Below are 24177 nucleotides of genomic sequence, written 5' to 3' on the forward strand. Positions count from 1 at the left end.
ACTTGCGGCATATGGAGGTTCCCAGGCTAGGGGTCCAATAGGAGCTATGGCTGCTGGCCTACACCACAGCCACAGCAACACGGGATCCCAGCCTCGTCTGCGACCTACACCACAGCTCATGGCAACGCCGGATCCTTAACCCACTGAGCGAGGCCAGGGATCAAACTGGGATCCTCACCGATACTAGCTGGATTCATTTGCGCTGCACCACGACGGGAACTCCCAGCAGCCAGGTTCTTAACCCACTGCACCGTGGTGGGAACTCCAAGGTCACTCCTCTTATCCTTCCTTAGGTACTAGCCACTGGCTTCCCTTCTAAGCCTGATTCTTTTCTCCTATCAACCTCCTATCAACAGGATGGCAGGGATCCTGGCATCCTACTTGCCCGGAGAGGGCTGCCTTGGTTCAGCAGATGTCCTTGGCCTCTGGGGCCCCTCTGGGAGAAGCTAGACCCTGCAGCCCCAGGCTTCTTCAGTTGGGACATGGGCACAGGGGCCTGGACACTGAGCAGGCTGGTAGGCCCTAGCAAGGCTTTTATTGAAGCCTGTTAAAGGGCTTCGGGCTTCCTCTGATGAAAGGCGCTTAAGTGCATCTGGTTTTGATTACAGGGGAGGAGAAAGCCAGGCGGTCTCTCGGGGGTTGGACCAGTCATCTGGCTCTGCCTTCCTCCAGGCGGAGCAGACTGCTGGTGAGGCCAGGAGGCCAGGTGTGGGGGGCAGGCAGGAAGCAGAGCCGTACAAAACCCTCCAACTCTCCGAGGCTCCTGACCCCAGCCCCTGGCTCTACCAGGCGGGGCTCCCAGAAACAGCATGGTGCTCAGAGATGTCAGGCTCCTTTGAGAAAGTCAAGTTTAGAGTGACTGCTGCCCACAACAGCTCTTCACTGGTTTCCAGCTCCTCATCTCCCCAATATCCCCCTAAGAACCCCTGACCCTCCAACAGCCTTCCTGCCTGTTCTCCCTAAGGCAAAGTTGAAATAGGCGTCTGCCTCGAGGGTTTCCGCAAGTGATGAAAACTAAGGAAATGCAGACTTTTAAAAGTTAAAAAACCCTTCATGTTTTCTTTCTCCTTCTTGACCAGCCAGTATCGTTCCCTATAAAGCAGACATCGTTAAGGCGTCCACGTCACTGTAACTGACAACTCCGCTGAATTAGAGGGAGAGATCAGTATTAAAGTAAGGTGGCTGTCCTGGGCTGTCACCAGGGAGTCCCAAGCCACTCTGTGCCCTGCACCTGTCCCTGCGGGGGATTTCACCGTGGGCACCCAAAGCTCTTGGGGGATGGGCTGGGTTAAACACAGCACGCGGTTGGAGAAACGAAAATCCATTTTCTTATTCCCGCCCTGATTTAATCCTGCTGCGTGTTATTATTGTCGAGTCTCTTCGCACCAGCGTTTCTAAAAAGAAAACCCGTGGGTCTGCGCGGCCCTTCGCCGCCTGCTCGGCTTTTATTGTGCACGCAGCCTGCTCTGTCTGCGTGGATCCAGCACGTCGTGTCGTGACCGCCTCGCAGGCGCGCACGGACACCCTCAGATTGGCATTTTGATAAGAGCTGGGCGCATTGTCTCAGCTGCGAGACACACACAACACGCACACAATGCAGGGCTACAGACCCCTGGCCAACCCTCCTCGCAACCCGTAATTAGAGATGACCTTTGCGAAAGGCAATTAAAATATGGTAATGATCGATGTGCTCGCCCCTTTTCAAAGAGGAAAATACACAGGTGTCGGCTTCGGGAGGCTCCACCTGGCCCGGTCAGGAGGCCTCCTCCGGCTTATGAATGAACTCTTTTTCTCCCGGGAAGCTTCGATTCTCTGCTACCTTCGCGAGCGCTGGCTCCCCTCCTCCCCTCCCCTCCCCCACCAGTGCTCAGGCAGCCAGGAGCCTGCTGGCGGCGGCGGGGCTTTGTCATCGGAACGCACACACAGACACGCACACGCGCGCACCCGGCCACCACGGGACCGCGGCGGCCGCTGCGCCTTGTCCTTCCTCGCTGCGCTCCCCTCCCCGCCCCCTCTTTTTAAGAGCTGCTCCAGATCCTTTCTTCTGTCTTTTATGTGTGCGGTCCTTTTAATCCAGGAGCTCGGGAAGCGGTTTAGGGGGCCTCCCGCGGGGCGCAGGACGGCAGGGCTCAGGTCGCGCGCGGAGAGGACGCGTGGGCAGCTGGGCTTTGTTCTGCCCCTTGCCGGGGTCCCGGGGCGGAAAAGCCTCTGCGGCGCTGGGGCCCACCGGTGCATCGGCGGGCTAACACCAGCACCTCCCCACCCCCCACCAAAACTGGAACGTGAAATCCTCTCCGGAGGTCACTCCGCACTTGGTCCGGGTGGGGCGCATCGCCCTGGGGAGGGTCTCCTGGTCCACAAGTGGCTCTCCCCCTACAGACAAATGTGCAGCGTCATTATGGTGGCTCCTGTTGCTCGAGGCCCCTGGGGTGCTCCCTGGGCCGGACGAGAGAAGGGCCCAGGGGCTGGGGCTCCCCGGGGAGCTGCCCGGAGGAGACGCCGCGTCGGTCCCTCCGGCCTCTGCCGGCTGCCTTCCCGGACCGCGAGCACAGAGCCAGGGCGGCCTCTCGCCTTTCATTACCGGGCCTACGAAAGCAGCAGCCCAGGCAAATATGTAGCTATTAAAATTAATCGCCCTGCGTTGTCAGCTGAACATAATGCAAATTATTTATGGGCTGTCTGCGCAATATTTATCATCGTGCAGGCTCCAGGCGCTTCGTGCCTCCCGGCCTCCCCCGCCCGCCCCGGCCCACTCAGGGCGAAGCTGCGAGCAGGCTGCAGCGGCCAGGGGGCTCTGGGCACCCAAATGGGGTTCCAAGGGCGAGGCCGCGCACTAGCCTGCCTTACGTTACAGGTTGAGAGCCTCACTTTGGTGTCTGGCACGCATTCCACATTTGTTGGAGGCCTACTACGTGCAAAATTAGGAGGTCTGCGAAATTAGGAGTAAAAGAGGGAAAAAAAAAAACATTTGAAGAAATTGGAACCAAGAAGACAAGCTCGGGCTGGAGGGGCATTGCAGTTGGAGGCTCCTCGGCTGCCCAAGTGGATTTTCGGTGGCCCAAGCCTGTTCTCCAACTCGCAAAACCCTTGTTTGTGGAAGCTGGAAACGCACACAGCGAAACCCAGAGCATCGGAGGTGCCCGACGGATTCGAGTACAATACCGTCGACTGGAACAGGAATTCAGTGTCCTTAAAACTTGTTTGCAGATCGCAGATAACAGATTAACTGCTAATTGTCGAAATCAGCCAACCATTTAGTTTATCACTGCTGGGGGCCCCTTGGTATTCGCTGCACTTTTTATATGTAAAAACTGCCTTGGTACCTCCTAAACGGCTTTTGTGTGGCTTTTGTTTCTCTTTCAAATACGGTGTTTTAAAAAACAGCAGCAACAGCCACCCCACCCCCTCTCCAACCAAGCCTTCTCTCTCGCTTTCTCTCTTTTTTTTAAACAACAACAACAACAACCCAGGATGAGAAATAATCTATAGGACAATCCCCCCCTACTGGTCGGTGCTGGCGTTAGGGCTTTTTACGCAGATCGAGTCGCCCTGGGCTGCAGAGGTAAACAGGCTTTCTGCACCGTTGCTAAATGAATCACGAGGGGAAGAACGGAGACTGTGGGGCGGGGGAGGCCTTGGGATCCGGGCTGGGTGCCAACGGAGGGGAGGGCGCAGCTTGAGGGGTAGTGGGGTGGAGGCAAGTAGACCCTGCCCGGAGGCCTCGGGGCCAGGGAGGGGAGAGAAAGGTCGGTGGGCGGTCCAGCCAGAGGCCCCCGCTTGCAATCTGCGAGGCGGAGTGAAAGCGCAGCCTGGGCCTCTATCCCCCGCGCGCCTGGGCGCCACCTGGGGCCGGTCACGCTGCGTGAGTCCATCTGCGGGGAAGGAGGTCACCCGGCGACCCCTCCCACACACAGTTTTAGCAGCTCTGAGCCTTCGGGATGGAGAGGCTGGCCTAGGTCTTTCTTCTGATGTTCATTTTAAGCAAATTATTGCCCTTGGTCACTGTCCCCACCCTAAACGCCAACGTCACCTCACACTTAGCTAATCAAGCCCCAGCCAGGGCCTACTTCCGGGGTCCTGGGGGGTGGTGGCGGTGGCCTGGCTATCTATAGCATCTGCTCTCCAGACAAACAGAAGGATACAGAGCCAGAAAGCTTATATTCTTCATCCGGTTTTCTTCTTAAAATGTGATTTGACTCAATTTAGAGGTGTTTTTTTTTTTTCCATTTAGCCCCCACTTTTGACAGGGATTTTTTTCTTAGAACATTCTAAAGACTCTCCCATTCCCTCCAAAACTGAATTTCCAGTGATGTAAAAAGAAGGATGTTCAAAGCCTTAAATTGCTTTTGGAGTCCCTTTATCTGTACATTCCTGGATGGATCTGAGGAAAGGCTGGTTTTCACTTTTTTTTTTTTAATCAGCAAATCACGGTGTTTCCTAAGGTGAGCGAGATTGAACAGTAGTCACAGTGACTCCAAGGGGGTCATGCCCCATTTACAAAGGGCTTGAAGACTTTGGTTCTCAGAATCCCACCTGAGAGGGGCAGGGTGAGTGTGGCTGCTCCCATTTACGGATGAGGAGACTCACACCCCCACCCCGACTCCTCAACAAGTTTCAGGAATCTTGTCTTCCTCGGGGCCAGAAGCCAGCTGAAACCTGCCGCCTCCTGCCTGGGTCCACCCTTCTCCAGATCAATGCCATTTCGTAAATGCTGCATCCTTTGCTGAGATGGATCTACTGGGACCCCAGTCCCCCTCCGGGGCTGAAGCAGCCCCGACCGCCCACATTTTAGGCAGCTCTTTCCACAGCCTGCAAACCGCACGGATCCTCTCCAACAACTGTCTGTTTACTCACTTCCCTCCACTCTAGGCCCGGGAGGACAATTTTAAAGTGTTTCTGCAGACAGACCCTCTGGCTGCGCCGGAAGTGTTTTATGGACCTGTGAGCCCAGTTAATCCCAGGAGGGGCGGCAGGATTAGTCCCTGGTGTGGGTGGGGGATTCCTGTATTAAGGGTTAATCCTCACGGGCGAGGAGACGGGGGTCAGCTGGCTTTGGCAATGTGTGCTCCCCCCATTAAACTCTGAGATCTGGACCGAGGTGGATGGAAACTGAGGCATGGGGGGGAGTCCCCCAAAGCCTCGATCTTCTCGAGGCAGGGTGTTTGGGGCTGGAGGGCAGTCTGCATAGAGGCACCCTGGGAGACCAGTTCGGGCATCCAAGGAGCTTGGAAAGCACTGTGGTGTGCTCCCCCCACCCCAGGTTTTATTCCTCCAGCCCTGTGGAAAGGAGGAGAGCCATAACCCGGGGAGGGAGCCGGAAAGAAACACTTAATCACCGGCGTCTCGCTGCTCGTCACGCGAAGATGGCAGCGGCTCCCCTGGGTTTCAAGGTTCCGGGAAAGGCGTGTGTTCTGCCTTGAGGCAAGCCGGCTGCTGCGCTCCCTCCCTCAGCTCAGCGGCCAGGCTGGGCTCGCGGGCTGCCACCAGGCCAGCCTGGCCCTCTGCGGGCCTTGGCGGTGGCGAGGGCAGCGGGGCCCATGGGTCTTCTCGAGTGAGAAGTAAAGGCTGGAGGAGGTGAGATGGGGAGCTGATCGTCCAGCGCCGCCTCGGACCAACTCCCCCCCCCCCAGCCACACTCTGGCCCGGGCACTCCCGCTGTCAAGCTTCAGCCAATACAAGACATGCAGGATAGACTCCTACCAGCGGGGTGGCCGGAGAACCAGCCGGCCTTCGTGCACAGGGGATTTATCGCCACTCCCATCTAGGCATAGGCCCCACTCTCCGGTCCTCCCCTCTGACCCCCAGGCCATCATGAAACACCTAGCTCACAGGTCTCTCCCGCCTGCTGCCACCACCTCCCGGGGAGGGGGGCAGTGGGGGATCCTTGGATCCTGGCTGCACGCCCCAGGGCACCACCGTATGCCTGGACCCTGGGGAGAAGCAGAACAACGCGCAGCCGTTCCACCTCGACACTTCCCAGGGGCAGCACACGACCGCCACGGGTTCCCAGGCACCAGAGCCTGGGAGGAGGAAGGGGAGACTGAGGAGGAAGGGGAGACAGAGGCCCGGGAAGCTGGCTGCGCGCTTGAGACCCTCTGTGTATGTGCGTGTGCGTGTGTGTGTGCGCGCGCGCGCGGGGGGCGGGGGGAGAAGGGATGAGTGTTTGAGGGAAGCAGCAGGGTGAGTGCGAACAACCCGGAACCAGCCCTCCCAATCAGGACTTGCTTATCTGGCCTCTCCAGCCCCCGGCCGTGAGGTTCCGTGCCCAGGGCTGGCAGCCCGAGTGGAGGGGAGCCCGGAGCTGCAGGAGGCGCAGCTCCTCCGTGGGAGGAGGCCGGGGGCGCGCCCGGAGCCTAGGCACCCGGCTTGACCCAGCCACCCCGGCAGGCGGTCGTTTTAGCGTCGCTTCTTGGGACCACTGACTCTCGACGATAAGGAGTTCCTCCGCAATCGGCTGTCCCCAGGCCCCAGTCACCTCCGGCGGACGTGACCACCGGATGCTATGTGGCGAGGTGGGGCGGGAGGCCTTTGCACTGCCTTCCCTGGCCCCTTCGCGGCCGCGGAGCCACAATAACGTGCTTCTGTACGACGCTCCGGAACTTTCCTTTGCAAAATAAGGGCTAAATGTTGGGTTTCTCATCTTTTCCCATAACGTTTTGGAAGGTGGGGGTCCAACACCCCCCAAACAGCTCGCCTTCCCTACACAACACTGGAGAGGCAGCGCAGCCCTCCCTTCCTCCCTCCCTCCCGTGGCTGCAATCCTGGTCCTGGCCCAAACTGTGCCGCCAAGCCACTTCACAGTTCTGGCCTCAGCATCCTCATCTGTAAAACATGCCAAGAATAGTGTCTAGCTCACAGGGTTGTTTTGATTTTTTTTTTTTTGTCTTTTTAGGGCCACACCCACGGTACAGGGGTGCAGGCTAGGGCTCCTATCAGACCTGCAGCCGTTGGCCTACACCACAGCCAATAGCAATGCAGAATCCTTAACCCCCAGAGCAGGGCCAGGGATCGAACCCACACCCTTATGGATACTAGCTGGGTTCGTAGGGCTGAGACACAACGGGGAACTCCCACAGGATTGTTTTGAGAATGTTAGGAGTTAATAAAGTGCCTAGAAGTCTGCCAGGCATACAGTGCTACAGTGTTTGTTGTTAGGATTTGGTACCCTCCTATCAGGATGAAGTTGCTGAAGGCCTATAGAGGATTTGGGCAGGGTGGAAAGGGCATTCGGTTCACAGAAAAAGTTAAGAAGGCAAAATGGGCTTGAATGTTTTCGACTAGACTTTCCCTTAAGGCCTGTGCGTGTGGTGGGGGTGGAAGGGGGAACTGTGCTTTAATGGTGCTCATTTAGACTGGATTAATGGGAAGCTCCTACCAGGGCTCAGGCACCATTACCCACCCTCTCCCTGAGGCTTTGGGTGAACAGCACCGGTTTAGAGGCCATCCAGTAGACTCTTCCAGGCCACCCTTTCTGATGGCTCAAGGCCACCTCCTATAAATCAGTTCTTGGAGGCACCGGGCAAAAGCCACATCCTCTGGGGATGTAAGTTAGCCAGTGTAAGTTAACACTGGTCCAGGGCTGGCATGCGGCAGGCCCCAGTCCCTGGGCTGCTGGTGGGTCTCATTTTAGGGACACCCAAATGCACCACTATTTATGGTGCATTTAAAGGCTAAATAGAATCAGATTTATAATTTCAGAAAGCTCGAAATGGGGTCTCCTAGGTTATGGGTAGGAGGGGGGGCAAAGAAGGGCCTGGAGGCAGCCTCGGAGCCACTCACTCCCTGCCTGGCCGCTCCCAGGTCACTCATACTTCATTAGGTGGGACAGCCTTTTCCTTTTCAAAGACAACGCAAATGGCCTTTCCCTTACGTGGCGGCCGGCGTTCGCCTCGCCTCATCGCTGAAAAGTGCTGGCCGTGCGCTCTCGCTCTTAGAGTTGATCCTTATCGGAACTGTGCGTGCCAAGCTGCCAGCCCCGCAAAAAGACAAAGACGCGGGCGCCTCCGGGGGCTTCCCCTTCACAGCCTGCGGCTCCCAAGCCGCTGCCCCGGCCAGCCTCCGGAACAAACCCGGAGCCCGAAGTCAGAATTCCAGTTCTCGAGCGCCACCCGGAGCGTTCACATTTCCCCTCCTGGGAGGCGGCGTGGTGCGCGGGTAAGAGCCCGAGGGCGGCGATGGCAGACGGGGTTGGGGGGGGGGCCCTCTCCGCACCCAGCTGCACGTACGCAGAAAAAGAAAAAGGAAGAGAAAAACGTGGGCTTATAAAAGCTAAAACCCAGGACCATCCACTATGAAGTGCAAACAACCCCCGGCAGGAGTTTGTAAGGAGCAAGAAATCCCCCAAATAGAAACTACAACTAAAATAAATCTCCGTTTAGAATTATAGTAGAAGTCCTCGAAGGTGGAGTGCAGAGGGGACCGCGCCTTCTTAGGACACACACGGGCACTGCCAAGATACATCATGCTCAGCCCAGCACCTCCTCACACACGTTTAATATCAAGCAGACAGCGGGGGTTTCATTTACGGATCAGCCAGTTCTCACAGTATTTATAACTGACTCAACGTGTACTTGATTTTTTTTTTTTAAAGATTAATCTTGCTTGAAAGATACATGGACAACCTGTATTTAGATGGGCTAAGTTCCCGCAGCTGTCTGCCCACATCTGTCTGGTCTCTCTAAGAATCCACGTTTTCTAGACCGGGAAGGGGCAGGCGGCCCTCGTGGCTCCTCCTTTCGGCGGTTTCCTGGCGAGGCGCCCATCCTCCCCAAGCACCGGGAACGGAGGCGGCCGCATTAATACTCGCGGGCAGCCTGCTCTGACCTATACTGTCATTTTTTCCATCGGTCAGAAGCGGGTGGTGTGGGGGGGTTCTCCTCCAAGGGGCTCTGCACGGATCATTGGGTTTTCCCCGGCGAACTTAACACCGAGGCAAAAGGGGCAGATGGAAACCAGGCCTTGGCTGGCCGGGCGCGCGTAAGCGCCGCACTCGGCAGCTCGACGAAAAGCCAGGGCTGGATTTCCGCGGCCCGGGCCCGGCGGCCTCCCCGCGCCGGCGCGATCCTCTCTCCCTCGGGCTGAGCAAACGTGCTCGCCTAATTCCGCCCTGGAGACAGCAGCTGTGAAGCGAGGGGGGTGGGGTGGAAGAACCCGCAACTTTCCCAACAGAAAGTGTATGCGCACAGGAGAGGTGAAGGCCCACCCGATTCTGTGCACGTACCGACACAGCATCTAATCAGTGTCACTGCCAGGAATACGCTTCCGCGGCGGGCGACACCCCGGCCCCCGGCAACCTGCAGGAGGGAGGGGGGATGCAAATGGCGTCTCGCGTCGTCCCAGACTCTGCACCGCTCCCGCTGGCGCGACTCGGAGCAGACGTCGCAGCGGGCCAAGCCCCGTCACTCTGGGGACACGAACACGCTGGCAGCCCGCGCCCCTCTCCTGCGACCTGGTCGCGGGAAAGGGAACTAGCAACTACTCCCCGTTCTGAGGTCATTCCCCCCCTGCCCCCACCTCCGGAAGAGCCGCCCTTCTCCGTTGGCGGGGCGGGGTGGGGGAGGGACGGGGGACGGGGACGGACGACTTTGCGGGGCCACGGCTCCGCGCCTTTCCCGCGTGGCGTCGGAGAGGAGCGTGGGAGGGTTTCCCGTCCAAGGCCTGGCCACACTCTCCACTTTTCCAGGCCTCGGACTTGAACCTCGTGGACTATGGAGCAGAGGAGGACACTTCTTCGGGCCCCTCTGGGGAGGAGGGGTACCGAAGTCAGGCATTCTCAAGGGCTCCGGCGAATGGCCAAGTTTGTGTCCTTTCCCTCCCACGCTGGAGTAGCGCTCGCCACTTTGGGGAAGCGTGAGACTCCTCATCCCCGGCCACGAGGCCATCCCTGTCTTCAAGGTGGGGCCGATGGTCTCTCTTCAGCACCCTCTCCCGCTCTGCGGCTCCTGCACGGCTCCTACAGTCCGGGGAGGCCCCCAGAGACGGCCCGCGCCTTCTCTCGCCCGCTCTTCCGGGGGGGGGGGAGGCGCGTGGGTCGTGTGCCCTACGACTCCAGCCCGCAGCCTCCGCGGAGCCGCCTCGGCAGCCCTCCCCGCCCGGAGTCGCCCTGCGGGATGCAGCCTCCCCCACGCGTAATGAGGCACCCCTGGGACGCAGGCAGGGATGGCGGTTCCGGTCGTTCCGGGATTTGCGTGCAAGAAGAAAACAAGGCCGGCGACTACAGGAGCGGCGCCTCCATTCTTGAGGTTCAGACGCCCGCGCGGTCTCCGCGTCGGTCCCGCTATCGCCACTCCTGTCTGGGGGGCCCGCTTCTGTACCCCCCGCCACCCCCCAGGAATCCCTCGTCCCGCCCGCGCCGCACCACGCGGAGCTCCGAGCACGCCGGCTCCCACCCCAGCCCCTCCATAACTCGCGCGCCTTCCTCGCCCCGGGCTCGGGCGCCACTCGCTCTCAGCGCCCGGAGTACGCCGGTTCCACCCTCGGCTGCGAAAGCCGCCGCCCCGTGCCACCCCCGCCCGGCCCGGCCCTTGTCCCAGCCCGGCTCCCCCGCCAGCTGCGCCGCCACCGCCGCACGTGACCCGCCCCCGTCGCGGCTTCCGCTGAGCTGCCTGTTCCGGAGCACAAACAATTTCTGCTCTGACGCGGGGTCTCTCGGGCCCCGGCGTCCTCTCCTCCCTGCCTCCCCCCCTTCCGGGTACGAGAACTCAAAACAACTCGCTGACCTTCGGGCCGACCAGCTCTGGCTTCCACCGACTCCGGCATTCCGTTCAAACCTTGCAGCGGCAGCTTCTAAGATTTCACTCCGCGCTGGGCTGGGGGGAGGGAGGGATTTATCCGGGAGGGGATGTCTCAGATCGAAAGAGCCACTTCACGCTCCTTCCTCTCCTCCGAAGTGAGTTTTTAGACTATCCGGAGGCCCTGGGGAAAGCCGCGCGCGAAGAAAGCCCCCCCCACCCCAACACACACACACACACACACACACACACACACACACACACACACACGCCGCCTTGACTAGCGCCTGACCTGATTTCCAGGGCCACAGCCTAGCGGCAGAGGGTCTAGCCAGCCTCGGGTCTGGCTGGCCTCGGAAATACTCTAAGCAGTGGATCAGAGCTCGGGTGAGGTGGGGGGATTGTGCTAAACAGTAATAGTAGCTCCCACTTCGGCGCTGTGCTGAGTACTTTACAAGCCCTCCTGCTTTACAGATCAGGAAACTGAGGCATCGAGAAAGCTCAGTTAAATGACTCTGTGAGAGTACTCCAGCTAGTAAGTGACTTGGAATATGAACCTGGGTCTCCCAGAGCCCCGGGCGGTTTAAACATTATGCTAGTTCTCACCTTGGAGTAAAAAGTACAGGCCCAGCTACAAAACGTAGTGTTTGCTTCCAGGCTATATATTTTCCATGTTGCATGGTGACTGGCACATAGTAGGCACCTAATAACTATTGGTGAAGTGAGTATCTGAATAAACGATAGACGGAATCACTGACGGTAAGTGGTTTTAGAGAAAACAGCCCCGAGCACTGTTCCTTCTAAGAGGACTGTTACACCTTAATAAATTCTCTAGCTGTTTTTTGACTGTTTGCAGATAACAGGAAACTCTTATTCAAAAATATATTAACCTCCCACCCCTACCCCCCAGCCAATCAGCCCGGCAGCATTTGAACTTGCTGGGGCACATAGCCAAAGCAGCTTTTACTTGGTCTCAGCCATTTCCCCCCCCACACACACACCTGTTCCTTCTCTGTAGGCTTCTGCTCGGGGTCAGGCAGCCTGGAACTGCATTTGAAATGATTCTGAACATATAACAGGAAAGGAGTGTACACCCACCAAACAAGGTTCAGTAGCTTCCCTTCCACAGGCTGCCGGTGGTGGTGGTGGCGGCGGCGGTGGCGGCGGTGGTGGTGGCGGCGTGGGGGCGGGGAGCGTGACTTCCAGCTCAGTGGCTATTTTTTAACTTACAGACCACGTAAGGAACACTGTGATCGGTGCATCTGTGCGGCTCACTCCGGAGTCCCAGCCCTCACCAGCTGCGTGGTGACATCTCTTGGAAGGCATTATCTACCTTAACCCACGATTCTGAGATGCTGGGCAGGGGGACTGCCTTTGCCATCTGGAGAGCCGCTACCTGTCCTGCTCCTTCCGGTGGCCCGAGAGAGGGTGCGATTTTAAAAAATTCATATATGCAGGTAATCCAATAGAATGCACTTGTATACCGTATCGTTATCTCTTCCCCACCCCGCCACCCCGTTTTCTAAACCAAACCAGTTGTCCCTTCTGTGTCACTGATCAGGCAGCCTTGACACGAGGACAAGTTTCATTTCAGGTTACCTGAAAGTAAACTTTCTCCTTTCCAGTTTGATTCCTCCAGCATCTGTTGAACGCCTCTGTGGCGTCAGTGGCTCTATGAGGCAGAAGGTACGGCTAGTCTGTTTCTGATTATCGATACAGTCCTCCCGCCCGCTCTCCGCCCGCCTCCCTCCCTCCCTCCTTTGTCTTTCTCTCTGACAGTTGTCTATTTTGGCTCGGGTTCCCATGATGATTACCCAAGGAACGAAAGCGTTTATTTCCTCAGTAACAACCCGATCTTGATTAGAAGGCTGGGGTTTCGGCCGCCTCTTTTCCAGTCTGGTCTGGAGTGACCAACAGGACCCTGTGACCTCAGCTCGTGGCCAGCCCAGGTTGGAAGCATCAAATGATTTCCAAGGTGGCTACAGGCCTCAGTCCCACGTGGCCAGATCGTAGCTGAGCACAATCTTGCTGAAACTCACTTACCCCTCGTGCGGGGTGGCGGGGGGCCGGCGGTGGGGGGGACTGGTGACAAGTGACGCTGAGCCGGAGGTTCAGGATGCTAATTTGATTTATTATCTGTGTACAGCCCGGGGAGGAGAAAAGGCTCATAAAAGTGTTCTAGGCTGGTCATTCTGAATGTGAGCATTTATTTATCTGCAAAGCTGCCGAATGTCCCTGCAGGAAGTCGCGGGCGCAGCAACCCCTGACTGCACAGACAAAAGTCTCCCCTTTACACAGGGCTGCTTTTATTGTTTCCAACAGCTTTGTGCCTTCCCTGGGGGAAGAGAAGAGTCACAGAGCGAGTTTTCTTCCTCTTTTCTCACGCTGCAGAGGAAGTGATGTTGTGGAAACAGTGGCATTAACTTGGCCTGCAAACCACATCAGAGCCAGAACTGGGGAAGTTTGGAGCAGGGTGGCATGCCTCTGGCTCTCCTCCTCCAGGTCCCCCCCTCCCCCGCCGCCCAAAGCCAGCCTGGGCTCGAGCATGGGGATGGCGGGGTGCTCACAGGTGGCACAAAGCAGGAGAAGCCATACTTGGGTATGAATCAGTCCCTGGGTACAAGGGGCTCCCTGGGGATGCATGCTCCTGATCAATTAGGAGTAAAGCCCCCAAAGGACTTCTGGAGCCTCTTCATTCATTCTGCAGTCGTTTATTGGACCACACTTAGGGGTTACGCACTCTGTGCCAGGGATTGCGCTAGGCCGGGCTATGCCATGGCAATGCCTTCACAGAGCTTCCATTCTACTCCGCACACAAAAGGTACCGGGGTCCCACCATCAAATCCATCCTCCCTCCTTTTTTTAAAATTTTTTTTTCAGGGGGGAGCGGCACCCGTGGCATATGGAGGTTCCCAGGCTAGGGGTCCAATTGGAGCTGCAGCTGCTGGCCTCCACCACGGCCACAGCAACGCCAGATCCGAGCCGCATCTGCGACCTACACCACAGCTCACGGCCATGGCCATGCCGGATCCTTAACCCACTGAGCGAGGCCAGGGGTTGAACTTGCATCCTCTTGGATACTAGTTGGGTTCATTATAGCTGAGCCATAGCAGGAGCTCCGGTCCTCCCACCTTAGTGCCTATCCTGTCCTCTTCCTCATCTGACTGTTTCGATTCAGATCCTGGAGGACTCCTCATGGGACCTGGAACCCACCTCCTGCATCTGCTCATGCCACCGTGCATTGCTTTCAGTCCTTTAAGAAAGGGAGAGACAGGGCGAGATAAGGACACCCCTGCCCAGCTGACTCAGCCTCCTTTTTTTTTTGAAATGTCAAATTATTTATTTATCTTTTTAATGATTTTTATTTTTTTCCCATTATAACTGGTTTCCAGTGTCCTGTCAATTTTCTACTCTGACTCAGCCTCCTTTATAAAGATTTCTTGGAAGTCCCATCCAGTGATTTCTCCTTATGTCTCATTGGCCGCCTCTTGCTGCAAGGGAGGCAGAAGAAGGTTACCTTTTAGCTTGAGTCCATTGCTTCCCCAGGTTACAAAGGAAGAAGGGGATGGTGGAGCTCCCGCTATGGCTCAGAGGGCTAAGAACTCGACATAGTTTCCATGAGGCTGCAGGTTCGATCCCCGGCCTCGCTCTCAGTGGGTTAAGGATCTGACGTTGCCATAAGCTGCGGTGAGAGCTGCAGATGTGGCTCGGATCCAGCATTGCCGCGGCTGTGGTGGAGGCTGGCAGCTGCAGCTCCAATTTGACCCCTGGCCCGGGAACTTTCATATTTCCATATGCCACAGGCGCGGCCATAAAAAAGGAAAACAAGGGGGAGGTGGGCAGCCAGCCACCTCTGCTCATATACTCGCAAAGTATGTGACAGGCAGTATGACAACACTTAGTAGGTGGTAGGAGAGTCCTGGAAGGACCTTTTGGGGTCTGTTCCCAGTTCGCATCCCGGTTCTTTGGGAGCTGCTCTCTATCTGCCCCCAGCAAGGTTGGGATGCCAGCAGTTTCTATGTCACTATAGGTACAGGTGGAGCCTGCCTCTAGCTGAGCCAGTTCTGTTCCTTTTTTCTTTTTTCCTCTTGGAACGGGGGATTGGGAGAGAGAAAACTGATCAGTCAGGGCTGGCTGCATGGCATCTGACCAGTTTAGTCACGTGGCCCTGTGCTCAGAAGGGGCCCACGCTTGGGGTTTAATGCTCTGCAGTCACCATCTTGATATTTGGAATATTATTGTTATTATTATTAATTGTTTTTGGCCTGGCCGGGGATCAGATCCAAGTCACCATTGCAACCTAAGCGGCAGCTGTGTCCACATCATATTCTTAACTGGGCCGGGGATCGAACCTGCATCCTGGTGCTGCAGAGACGCCATCGATCCTGTTGCACCGCAGCAGGAGCTCCCGGAATAGTATTTCAAACTTGTGTTGGGTAAGCGATGGGACGGTGCAGAATGAACCAGGGGCTTGGCGCCTCAGCTCGCACACCATCCCGCCTCCTGCCCCCTCCTGGCTTACCCCCCTGAGATGGGTTCTCAGATGCCGCACTCTCCACCTCCTGGTGCTCCCGGCCCTGCCTGGCCTCCTGCCGCCACACTCTGCCCCGGGCACGGGCCTGGAAAGGTCAGGGTCAGGTGAGCCTCACAGCACCGTGGGGGTGGGCAGAGTGGCAGCCTTTCCTTCCCGGGCCGGCAGGGCCTCAGCTCATTTGGCTGGACCCTTGGCAGGTCCCTCTCCTCCACGGGGATGCAGGCACTGAATGTGTCCCAGCAGGGAGGCTGTGGTCCCTCGGAGGCCACCGACTGCCTTGGGTTGATGCCGTGGGCCAGTGGGAAGGAGAGACGGGCTTCCCCGTTCCTGGCTGGGGCCTTGCGTTTTACTTTTGTTCTGGGCCCCACAAATTATGTAGGCGGCCTTGACTGACCTCCGGGCCATTGTGTTGGAGCCTGTGGATGCCAGGCCAAGGAAAGCCAGTCTGCAGAGAATAATAATTTTTTCAAAAATGCCGTAAATAACAGAGTGCCTTCAGAAACACGGGGCCCCAGAGAGGGCAAAACTGGTTCCTGAAGAGGGTCCAGTGCCTGGGACCTGCCCCCCGGGGGGCCTGGCTGTACTTTTTGCTCCTGAGTTCTCATCAATTCCCTTCTGTTCCTTGCGCTACTGTGAATGGATTTCCCTGATTGCCAACTAAAAGCGCCCCAACCAAGACAAAAAAAAAAAAGCTTGGTTTGCCATTCATACCCTTGGGTTTTAGTCCCAACTTTGGCTGGGTGATAGTGGGTGAGTTAGTTTTTCTCTCTGAGCCTTTGTTTCTTCAACCTTCAAAAAGATGGCTGGAGTTTCCGTTGTGATGCAGGGGGTTAAGAATCTCACTGCAGTGGCTCAGGTCACTGTGGAAGTTCAGGTTCGATCCCCAGCCCAGTGCAGTGGGTTAAAGGATCGGGTGTTGCTACAGTGTAGGTCATAGCTATGGCTCGGATTCAATCCCAGGCCCAGTAACTTCCATATGCTGAGAATTATCTGCTATACTCCTTCTTGTTAATAGAAGGACCTAAGAAACAAGGTCATGCAGGGAATTTTGAGTAAAACCACGTCCTTCTCTGGCTTTTCTCAGTACTTAAATACTGCACATTCGAATCTGGTTAACGCAAATGCTTAGAATAGGGTCAAACAGGTAGCTGTCACAGGTTTGAGCACTGGACAGGTTGCTTAGCGTATTTCCATGACTGAAGAGTAACTAAGCCCATAAGGTAGATATTTCAGTTATCGATTGCTGCACAACGAACAGCCCAAAGTGTACAGTTTGAAATAATAACCATGTTACGGAGTTCTCGTCGTGGCTCAGTGGTTAACTAATCTGACTAAGAACCATGAGGTTGCGGGTTCGATCCCTGGCCTTGCTCAGTGGGTTAAGGATCCAGCATTGCCGTGAGCTGTGTTGTAGGTCTCAGATGCGGCTCAGATCCCGCGTTGCTGTGGCTCTGGCGTAGACCCGCAGCTACAGCTCCAATTCGCCCCCTAGCCTGGGGACCTCCATGTGCCGCGGGAGTGGCCCAAGAAATGGCAAAAAGACAAAAAATAATAATAATAACCATGTTACTAAGTGTCTTTATTTTGTGGGCCAGGAATTGGGACAGGACTGGTATGGATGAGTCTTCTCCTCCACGTGGGGTCACCTAGGGGCTCTCGGTGGTACTCAGGTGGTGGATGTGCTGGTCTGGAGGGTCCAGGTTGGCTTCATGCACAAGTGTGGTGCTTTGGTGGGGATGGAGGAGGCTGGACTCAGCTGGGACTGTAGATTGTGGTTCCTATCATGGTTCCTCTCCAGCATGGTGCTCTTAGGGTAGTAGCATGTTTTCCATGGTGGCTCAACTTAAAAAAAACCAAGATTGAATCTAGAAAGCCTCTTCTGACTTAGGCTTGGACTTCATGCAGTATCACGTCTGCTGGTTCCCCTAGTCCTGCTTCAAAACCAGCCACTTGGGCTCTTAAACTTGCAAAAACCCCTCAAATTCCTATGAGGGAGTTACTGTAATTGCCTCTATTCCTACGTGAGAAAATTTAATTAAATTGCCCAGAATCACAGCTAGAAAATGGTACAGCTGGAATTTGAACCCAGGTATGTCAAATGCCAAAGAAGTAAGTCATTTTACTGCTTACAGTTTAAGTAACTTTCCCAGGGTCACCCAGAGAAAAACAGAAACACAATACCCATTCATAGTAAAAACAAACAAACAAACAAAAAAAAAAACGCTTGGCAAACAGTAGAGAATGGAAATCCCTTCATCTGATAAAGAGTGTACACAAACTAAACTTCTAACAAACATTGAATTAAATGATAAAATACTAAAAACTCACCCCCCCCCCCCCGAGATCAGGAACTAGACAGGATATCTGCTATCACTCTTTCTACTTATTCTTCTGGAGATCATAGCCAGTGCAATAAAGCAAGAAAAAGAAAGAAAAAACATCCAGATTGGAGAGAAAGAAATGAAACTGTCATTATTCACAGATGACATGATTGTGTGCATAGAAAATCCAAAAGAACCTACAATCCAACTATTAGAAGTCATAAGAGAATTCAGCAAGGTCACGGAATTTAATGTAAGGTCCGGTCAGGATTCAATAAGAAGTTTATATAAGATACTAAACCCTTATTTATTCAGTCCTCACAACCACCTCTCTTTGGCCTGTGGCCCTGGGGACACTTCCTCTTTGGCATTCCCTTTACCCTGGTTTCCTTGACACAATCTTCCTCTGTGTGTCATCCTCCTCTTCCAATGTCTGCTCCTGCAATTTCAGCTGTGCTCAAAGTTTGATCCACAAGCAGTGCTGAGGGAAGCACAGCTCCCTCGCGTTCTGGGTGGGCGGCACCTCCCATGGTTGTCCAACACCCTTATCATTTCCTTCCTGATCTAGACCTTGGTTCTCCCACCTCTGTTTTTCCTCCCAGTTTTTTTCGGTTGTGGTAAAATACACATAAAATAAAACTGTCTTAACCATTGTAAGTATATAGTTCAATGGCGTTAAGTACATTCAGGTTTCAAAACCATCACTACCATCCTCTTGCCTCGGTCTTGCTCCCTTTGCTTCCACCCGTCATACATGCCCTGAGGGTGACCTTCCTAAAATGCACACCTGATCTCACCATCTCTTCCCTCTTTAAATTCTTCCAAGATCTGAGACAGCTTTGTCAAGATCCGCATCCTCTGCCCGGTATAATAGCCCTTCACGGCTATCATAATAGCCATCACGGCTCTTGCTTCCATGCCTGTTTTAATTTGGGTACCTCTCAAAGCTGACCTTGAGCCAAAGATTTGGGGGCATGAGAGAGGTGATCCCAGGAAGCACAGTGAGGGAGTGAGAATAAAGACAGGGAAGAGAGGAAGGCCAATGAAGGGTTCATAAGTGAGTAGGTTACTGATATGGGCAAACTGGGCTCAATCCTGCCGGTGCCCTCTGGGATCCTCTGTAGCACACCCGTCAGAACTGCCCCAGGGAGGGGTGCGGAAGCTGGTATTTGTATCCACCAACTCCCATCCAGTGGCGTGCTGGTAAACCAGCTTTCTGGGAGAACAAAGGAAGTTCCAGTTTGAAGTGTTTGCCAATTGCCAAGGTGTAAATGTTCCCACTGTGGCTGATTTGAAGCTAGCAATGGCTTAACAAATGGCTTGCAGATTTTCAAAATATGGTTCCAGAGCTGGTACCATTGCTGCAGCACACCCCTGCTCTCATTCTGCATCAGTTGAGGCTTATTTCTGGGAAGCTCAGCACTTAGGTAGGCTCTGCCTGCCTGTGTGCTGGACAGCTTCGGAGGCCCTGAAAACATCCTCTGCTTGGAGTTTCAGGAAGTCCTCGCTGTAGTTGGGAAATCTGTTCAGGTGCCTCGTGGCTTGGGTGGAGGGACACGGGTGGGGCACCGACAGAGCTTGCAGTAAGGTCTTTGCAAGGCTCTTGCCCCCTGCTTGGAACGCCTGCTGCTTCATAGCCCTCACCCACCACCCCCAGCCAGTGAGCTTCTGTTCATCCTTTCATACTCAGCTGCGGTGTCACCACCTCTGTGAAGCGCTCCCTGTGTTCCCACACACTGTCCTTGTGGATTGCCACCTGCCTTTCTCCCTCACTGCACTGCAAGGTGCCCTATTAGTTTCCGTAACCGCGGTGGTTAGCCCAGTGCCTGGCACAAACTTAGGGACTTGGTAAATAGATAACTTGCCCCACCCTACCCTGGCACCTAGTGATGACTGAGTCAAATCAACACTCTCCCCTGTTCTCCCTCCCCTATTTGTATATCCGCTGCTCCGTCCATCAGTTGGTCTCTCTCCAGCTTTATTGCTTCTTCCCGTCCACTTCCAGAGAGGACTTGAGGCAACAAGCAGGTGCTTCCTTTCCCATGAAGGTGTGAGCGACCATATTTTCTGAAGCAACAACCAGGACACGTGATCGGACACATGTTCCAACACATGGTCTGACAATGGGACAGAATATTTTAAATCACCACCGTCTCGGAAAATCTGGTGCTGTGTAGAAAAGAGCCAGGAGCCACGGCCTCGTAATGCACACCCAGAGCAGGCAGGAGTTCTGTTTTAAAGACCTCTGCGATTCTAAGAGCGGCGTGTGAAGATAGCTGAAGAGAGAAGCTGATTTCCGTGGCACTCTAGCTGGAAAAATTGGTGGCGGAGACAAGCGCTCATTAAGACCATATGCTGTATTTCTAATCGATGGCTCTTAGAAGTAATTCCCCGACAATTCATTCATTTTTACTGCCTCCCCTTCAGGGGCAGGAAGAACAGTGCTGTGAGCCCGCGTTTATAGATGAGGGTATTTAGAAACAGAGAGGTTCAATGGCTTAGCCCCAGTCACAGAGTGAATCAGAGACACCGCCAGCCTCGAATCCAGAATTCCAACTTGAGCTTCTGTGCCAAGATCCCTCGGGGCACATTTCCTCTCTAATTTGCATAAATCATCAACATTTTTTTCCAAGCTTGTGCTGAGAAAGCCCCTTTTCAAACAGCGGAAACTCCCTTTGCCTTCTGTCGCCTTAGTTTTATTTTATGAACCAAATTCTTTTACTTCAACACGTAGCCTTGCTGTTTTCCCTTCCGTGGAGCCCTTTGCAAAAGAGGTCGTGACCTTTGCTTATAGGTGCAATGGACACGGGGTGGGCCTACCTGAAATAAGACCGTTGATCCGGAGACCGTATAACGTGTAATTTCAAGTCATGTTCAAAATCCCATGCAGTTGATTACAGACCTTGGATCCTGGCAGGTTATCGGGAACATAAGAATGGATAAATGATGCTACCGGTGTTTGGACCCTGTTGGGTGTAAGACGTGCCTCCAACCTTGGGAGCAGATTCCTAGGATTAGAAATAAGAAACTGGACGTACCAGGGCCATGTGAGCTTTGAGAAATTTCAGTTTGGAAATATGCAGGGAGTCATACCTGACATGGAAGGTATGTGAACTTGGGCTTCTAATCACCAGCATAATTACATAATTACTCGCAATCCTCTCACATATTTAAGAAATTCTTAGCTTATGACCTCATCCGTCTGATGGTCCTTAGGTGGCTCCAGTATTGAGGTTTCTGGGCAGGAATTGCACTTCCTGGAATCCCAGGTCAGCACTTAGCGCACTGCTGACACTCACGAAATAGTAATAATCCGCTTGAAAGTAAAAACAGATGCGACGTGTTTGGAAAAAACGTCTCCTGCCTGTCAAGTACGTTAGATAATCAAAATAATTGATGGCTCGTCTCTTTAACCATTAGAAAAAAAAAAAAGAGTTATATCTATTCGAAATCTTTGGGAAAATAAAATTCAGCACAGAGGAGAGGCTTTTTGTCTGCATGGCATAGTAATTTACTTTATGACTTATCACATTAGTCAGCTATTGCTGCAATAATGCCGTGTAACAAAAAGTTTGAAGCACACTCAAATTCGTTGCTTAAAATGTTTATTTCCTGTTCATCGGGGGGCGGGAACTGGGGTTCTGTTGATCTCAGTTGCATCTGGCCACACCCTTTAGCTTGGGTCCAGGCCTCCTCTACCTGTCTCCTTCTCCTCCTGGGCCCGGCAGCTTCCTGGGGCGTCCTAATCTCGTGGCAGATCACCGGAGAGCAAAAAGCAGGCCAAACAGCGTGAGCACATGTACAACCTTTGCTGGCTGTATGTCTGTTCACATTCCATTGGCTAAAGCAAGTCACAGGGTCAAGCCCAAGGTCAATAGGGTCAGGGAGCACAACAGCCCAAGGGGGTGTGGGGAGTAAGTATTTGCTGAGCAATGCTCTAGTCTCTCAGTCATCATCCCTGAAAGCCTGTGTTATGGACTGAACAGTGTCTCCCCCTCCCCAAATTCATATGTTGCAGCCTGATCCCCTATACCTCAGAATGTACCCTTTAAAGGGGTGACTAAATTAAAATGAGGCCATTAGGAGTTCCCGCCGTGGCGCAGTGGTTAATGAATCTGACTAGGAACCCTGAGGTTGTGGGTTTGATCCCTGGCCTCGTTCAGTGGGTTAAGGATCTGGCGTTGCCGTGAGCTGTGGTGTAGGTCGCACATGCGGCTCGGATCCCGAGTTGTTGTGGCTGTGGTGTAGATCAGTGGCTACAGCTCCAATTCAACCGCTAGCCTGGGAACCTCCATATGCTGCGGGTGCGGCCCTAGAAAAGACAAAAAGACAAAAAAAACGACAAGAAAAATCAAATGAGGCCATTAAAGGGTGCCCTAATCCAAACTCACTGGTGTCTTTTTTTTTTTTTTTACCTTTATAAGAGAAGAAAAATTTGACCCAGAGGAAAGGCCATGTGAGAAGGTCGTTGTCTGCAAGCCAAGGAGAGAGACCTCAGAAGAAACCAAACCTGCTGACACCGTGACTTTGGGCCACCAGCTTCCAGAACAGTGAGACAATAAATTTCTGTTTTTTAAGGAGTTCCTGCTGTGGCGCAGTGGGTTAAGAATCCCACTGCAGGGAGTTCCCGTCGTGGCGCAGTGGTTAACGAATCCGACTAGGAACCAAGAGGTTTCGGGTTCGGTCCCTGCCCTTGCTCCGTGGGTTAACGATCCAGCGTTGCCGTGAGCTGTGGTGTAGGTTGCAGACGCGGCTCGGATCTCACGTTGCTGTAGCTCCGGCGTAGGCCGGAGGCTACAGCTCCGATCTGACCCCTAGCCTGGGAACCTCCACATGCCGTGGGAGTGGCCCAAGAAATAGCAAAAAGACAAAAAAAAAAAAAAAAAAAAAAAAAAAAGAATCCCACTGCAGCCACTTGGGTCACTGCAGAGCCACAGGTTGGGTCCCCGGCCCAGCACAGTGGGTTAAAGGATCCAGCGTTGTCACAGCTATGGCATAAGTCAGAGTCGTGCCCAGGAACTTCCATACACTGTGGGCACAGCCAAAAAAAAAAAAAAAATATTTGGAGTTCCCGTTGTGGCGCAGAGGAGACAAATCCAACTAGGAACCATGAGGTTTCGGGTTCCATCCCTGGCCTCACTCAGTGGGTTAAGGATCTGGCATTGTCCTGAGCTGTGGTGTAGGTCGCAGACACAGCTCGGATCTGGCGTGGCTGTGGCTGTGGTGTAGACCGGCAGCTACATCTCCGATTTGACCGCTAGCCCGGGAACCTCCATGTGCAGTGGGTGCGGCCCTAAAAAGCAAAAAAAAAAAAAAAAAAAAATTCTGTTGTTTAAGCCACCCAGTCTGTGGAATTCTGTTACAGCAACCCGAGGAGACTAATACAGCCTGTTACCCTGCGCGGGTGACTCAGAACCATGTCTTACTCATTGTGTTGTTCCCCTCCCCGTACTTAGCACATGACCATGTGTACATATTTATGTATATTTGATGAATGAATGAAATCTTCTCTCAGTTTCAAAAGTCAGTAATTATTTTTTCAGCCAGACTCATGGTTGCAAGCATTAGAAACGCATTTAAAGTGTTTTTGTTTTTTTTTTGTTTGTTTTGTTTTTTTCATTCTGCGGCCTATGGAAGTTCCCAGGCCAAGGATCAGATCTGAACCGAAGTTGCAACCGACACCACCGCTGCTGGACCGGGCCAGGATTGAACCTGCATCCTGGCGCTGCAGAGATGCTGCCGATCCTGTTGCACCATGGCGAGAACTCCCCCATGGAAAGTTTTTTAAGCAAAAAGGAAATCTTTGGGGTCAGATGACTGGGGTAGCTTCTAACAACTGCAGAGTGATTCCAGGCACCAGGGCCTCACCTGCGAGGTCCTCGTATCACACTCTCTCGCTGAGGCCCTTGGCCTGGTTTGTGCAGAGAAAACGACCACTAAGAGAATGCCAGAGTCTCTTTGCCCAAAAAAAGGACATCTCCCATCGCAGATGCTCGCTTTGCAATGTGACTTTGGCGTTCCTCACGGTGGGAGCCGGGGTCTATGTTTTCTGCATTTGAATCTGGGTGGACCCGTGACTATAGTGGAACTGGCCCTACATGACTTCCAAGGCTGGGTCACGAAGGACGACACAGTTGCGGCCTGGTTTGCTGGCACATTGCCTTTGGAGTCCTGAGCTGAGCTGCCCAGGCAGGAGCCCGAGGCTGCCATGCTGTCCCATGAAAGTGTTCTGACCTAGAGCCCCAGCTGAAGGCCCATTGAGCAGCCAGCATCAACCACCTCATATGAGTGAAGCTGCCTCCACGGACTCTGGTCCCCTGCTATTGAGTTCTCCCTGTAGAGGCCCCAGGTATTGGGGAGCAGGGACACGTCCTCCCCAGTGCGCCCTGTCAGAATTCCTGCCCTGCAGAATCTGCGCGCATGATAAAATGGTAGTTTTAGGCTCCGCTTTGAGATAATTTGTTCCATAGCAATAGTCGGTGGAATAAAAAATCCAGGATTACCTGCTTATAGCTACCCTCCTCCCTCCCTTCCTTCCTTTCTCTTCTTTTCTTTCTTTCTTCCTTCCTTTCTCTTCTTTTCTTTCTTTCTT

At 54.1% G+C, this 24177-nt stretch overlaps 2 protein-coding genes across 10 annotated transcripts in view; one reads left to right on the forward strand and one right to left on the reverse strand.

Moving 5' to 3' along the window:
- The window catches only part of BCOR (BCL6 corepressor), a 123001-nt gene extending 112098 nt beyond the window's left edge, over window positions 1-10903 (reverse strand). For 2 of the 4 annotated variants that reach the window (XM_021079597.1, XM_013986057.2), the window contains exon 1: window positions 10719-10841. The gene's annotated coding sequence lies outside the window, so the exon portion shown is untranslated. Of the gene's footprint in view, window positions 1-10718 lie in introns of all 4 variants that reach the window. The other 2 variants (XM_021079595.1, XM_021079599.1) reach the window with 2 other exon arrangements.
- Window positions 1-24177, forward strand: LOC106506945 (serine/arginine repetitive matrix protein 1-like). Of its 6 annotated transcripts, none has more exons than XM_021079600.1 (5): window positions 1-10241; window positions 11749-11836; window positions 11963-12187; window positions 22010-22135; window positions 23223-24177. In XM_021079600.1, the coding sequence occupies exon 1, from the start codon at window positions 1673-1675 to the stop codon at window positions 2939-2941; it is 1269 nt and encodes a 422-aa protein (XP_020935259.1). In that variant the 5' UTR covers window positions 1-1672; the 3' UTR covers window positions 2942-10241; window positions 11749-11836; window positions 11963-12187; window positions 22010-22135; window positions 23223-24177. The 6 variants fall into 5 exon arrangements, with proteins under 6 accessions (XP_020935259.1, XP_020935263.1, XP_020935261.1 ...); XM_021079604.1 differs by lacking the exons at window positions 22010-22135; window positions 23223-24177 and adding exons at window positions 12356-12416; window positions 12510-13618; XM_021079602.1 differs by lacking the exon at window positions 11749-11836 and having other exon boundaries at window positions 1-10690.

The sequence above is a fragment of the Sus scrofa genome, chromosome X (assembly GCF_000003025.6).
Source record: "Sus scrofa isolate TJ Tabasco breed Duroc chromosome X, Sscrofa11.1, whole genome shotgun sequence".
In the NCBI taxonomy this organism is placed as follows: Eukaryota; Metazoa; Chordata; class Mammalia; order Artiodactyla; family Suidae; genus Sus; species Sus scrofa.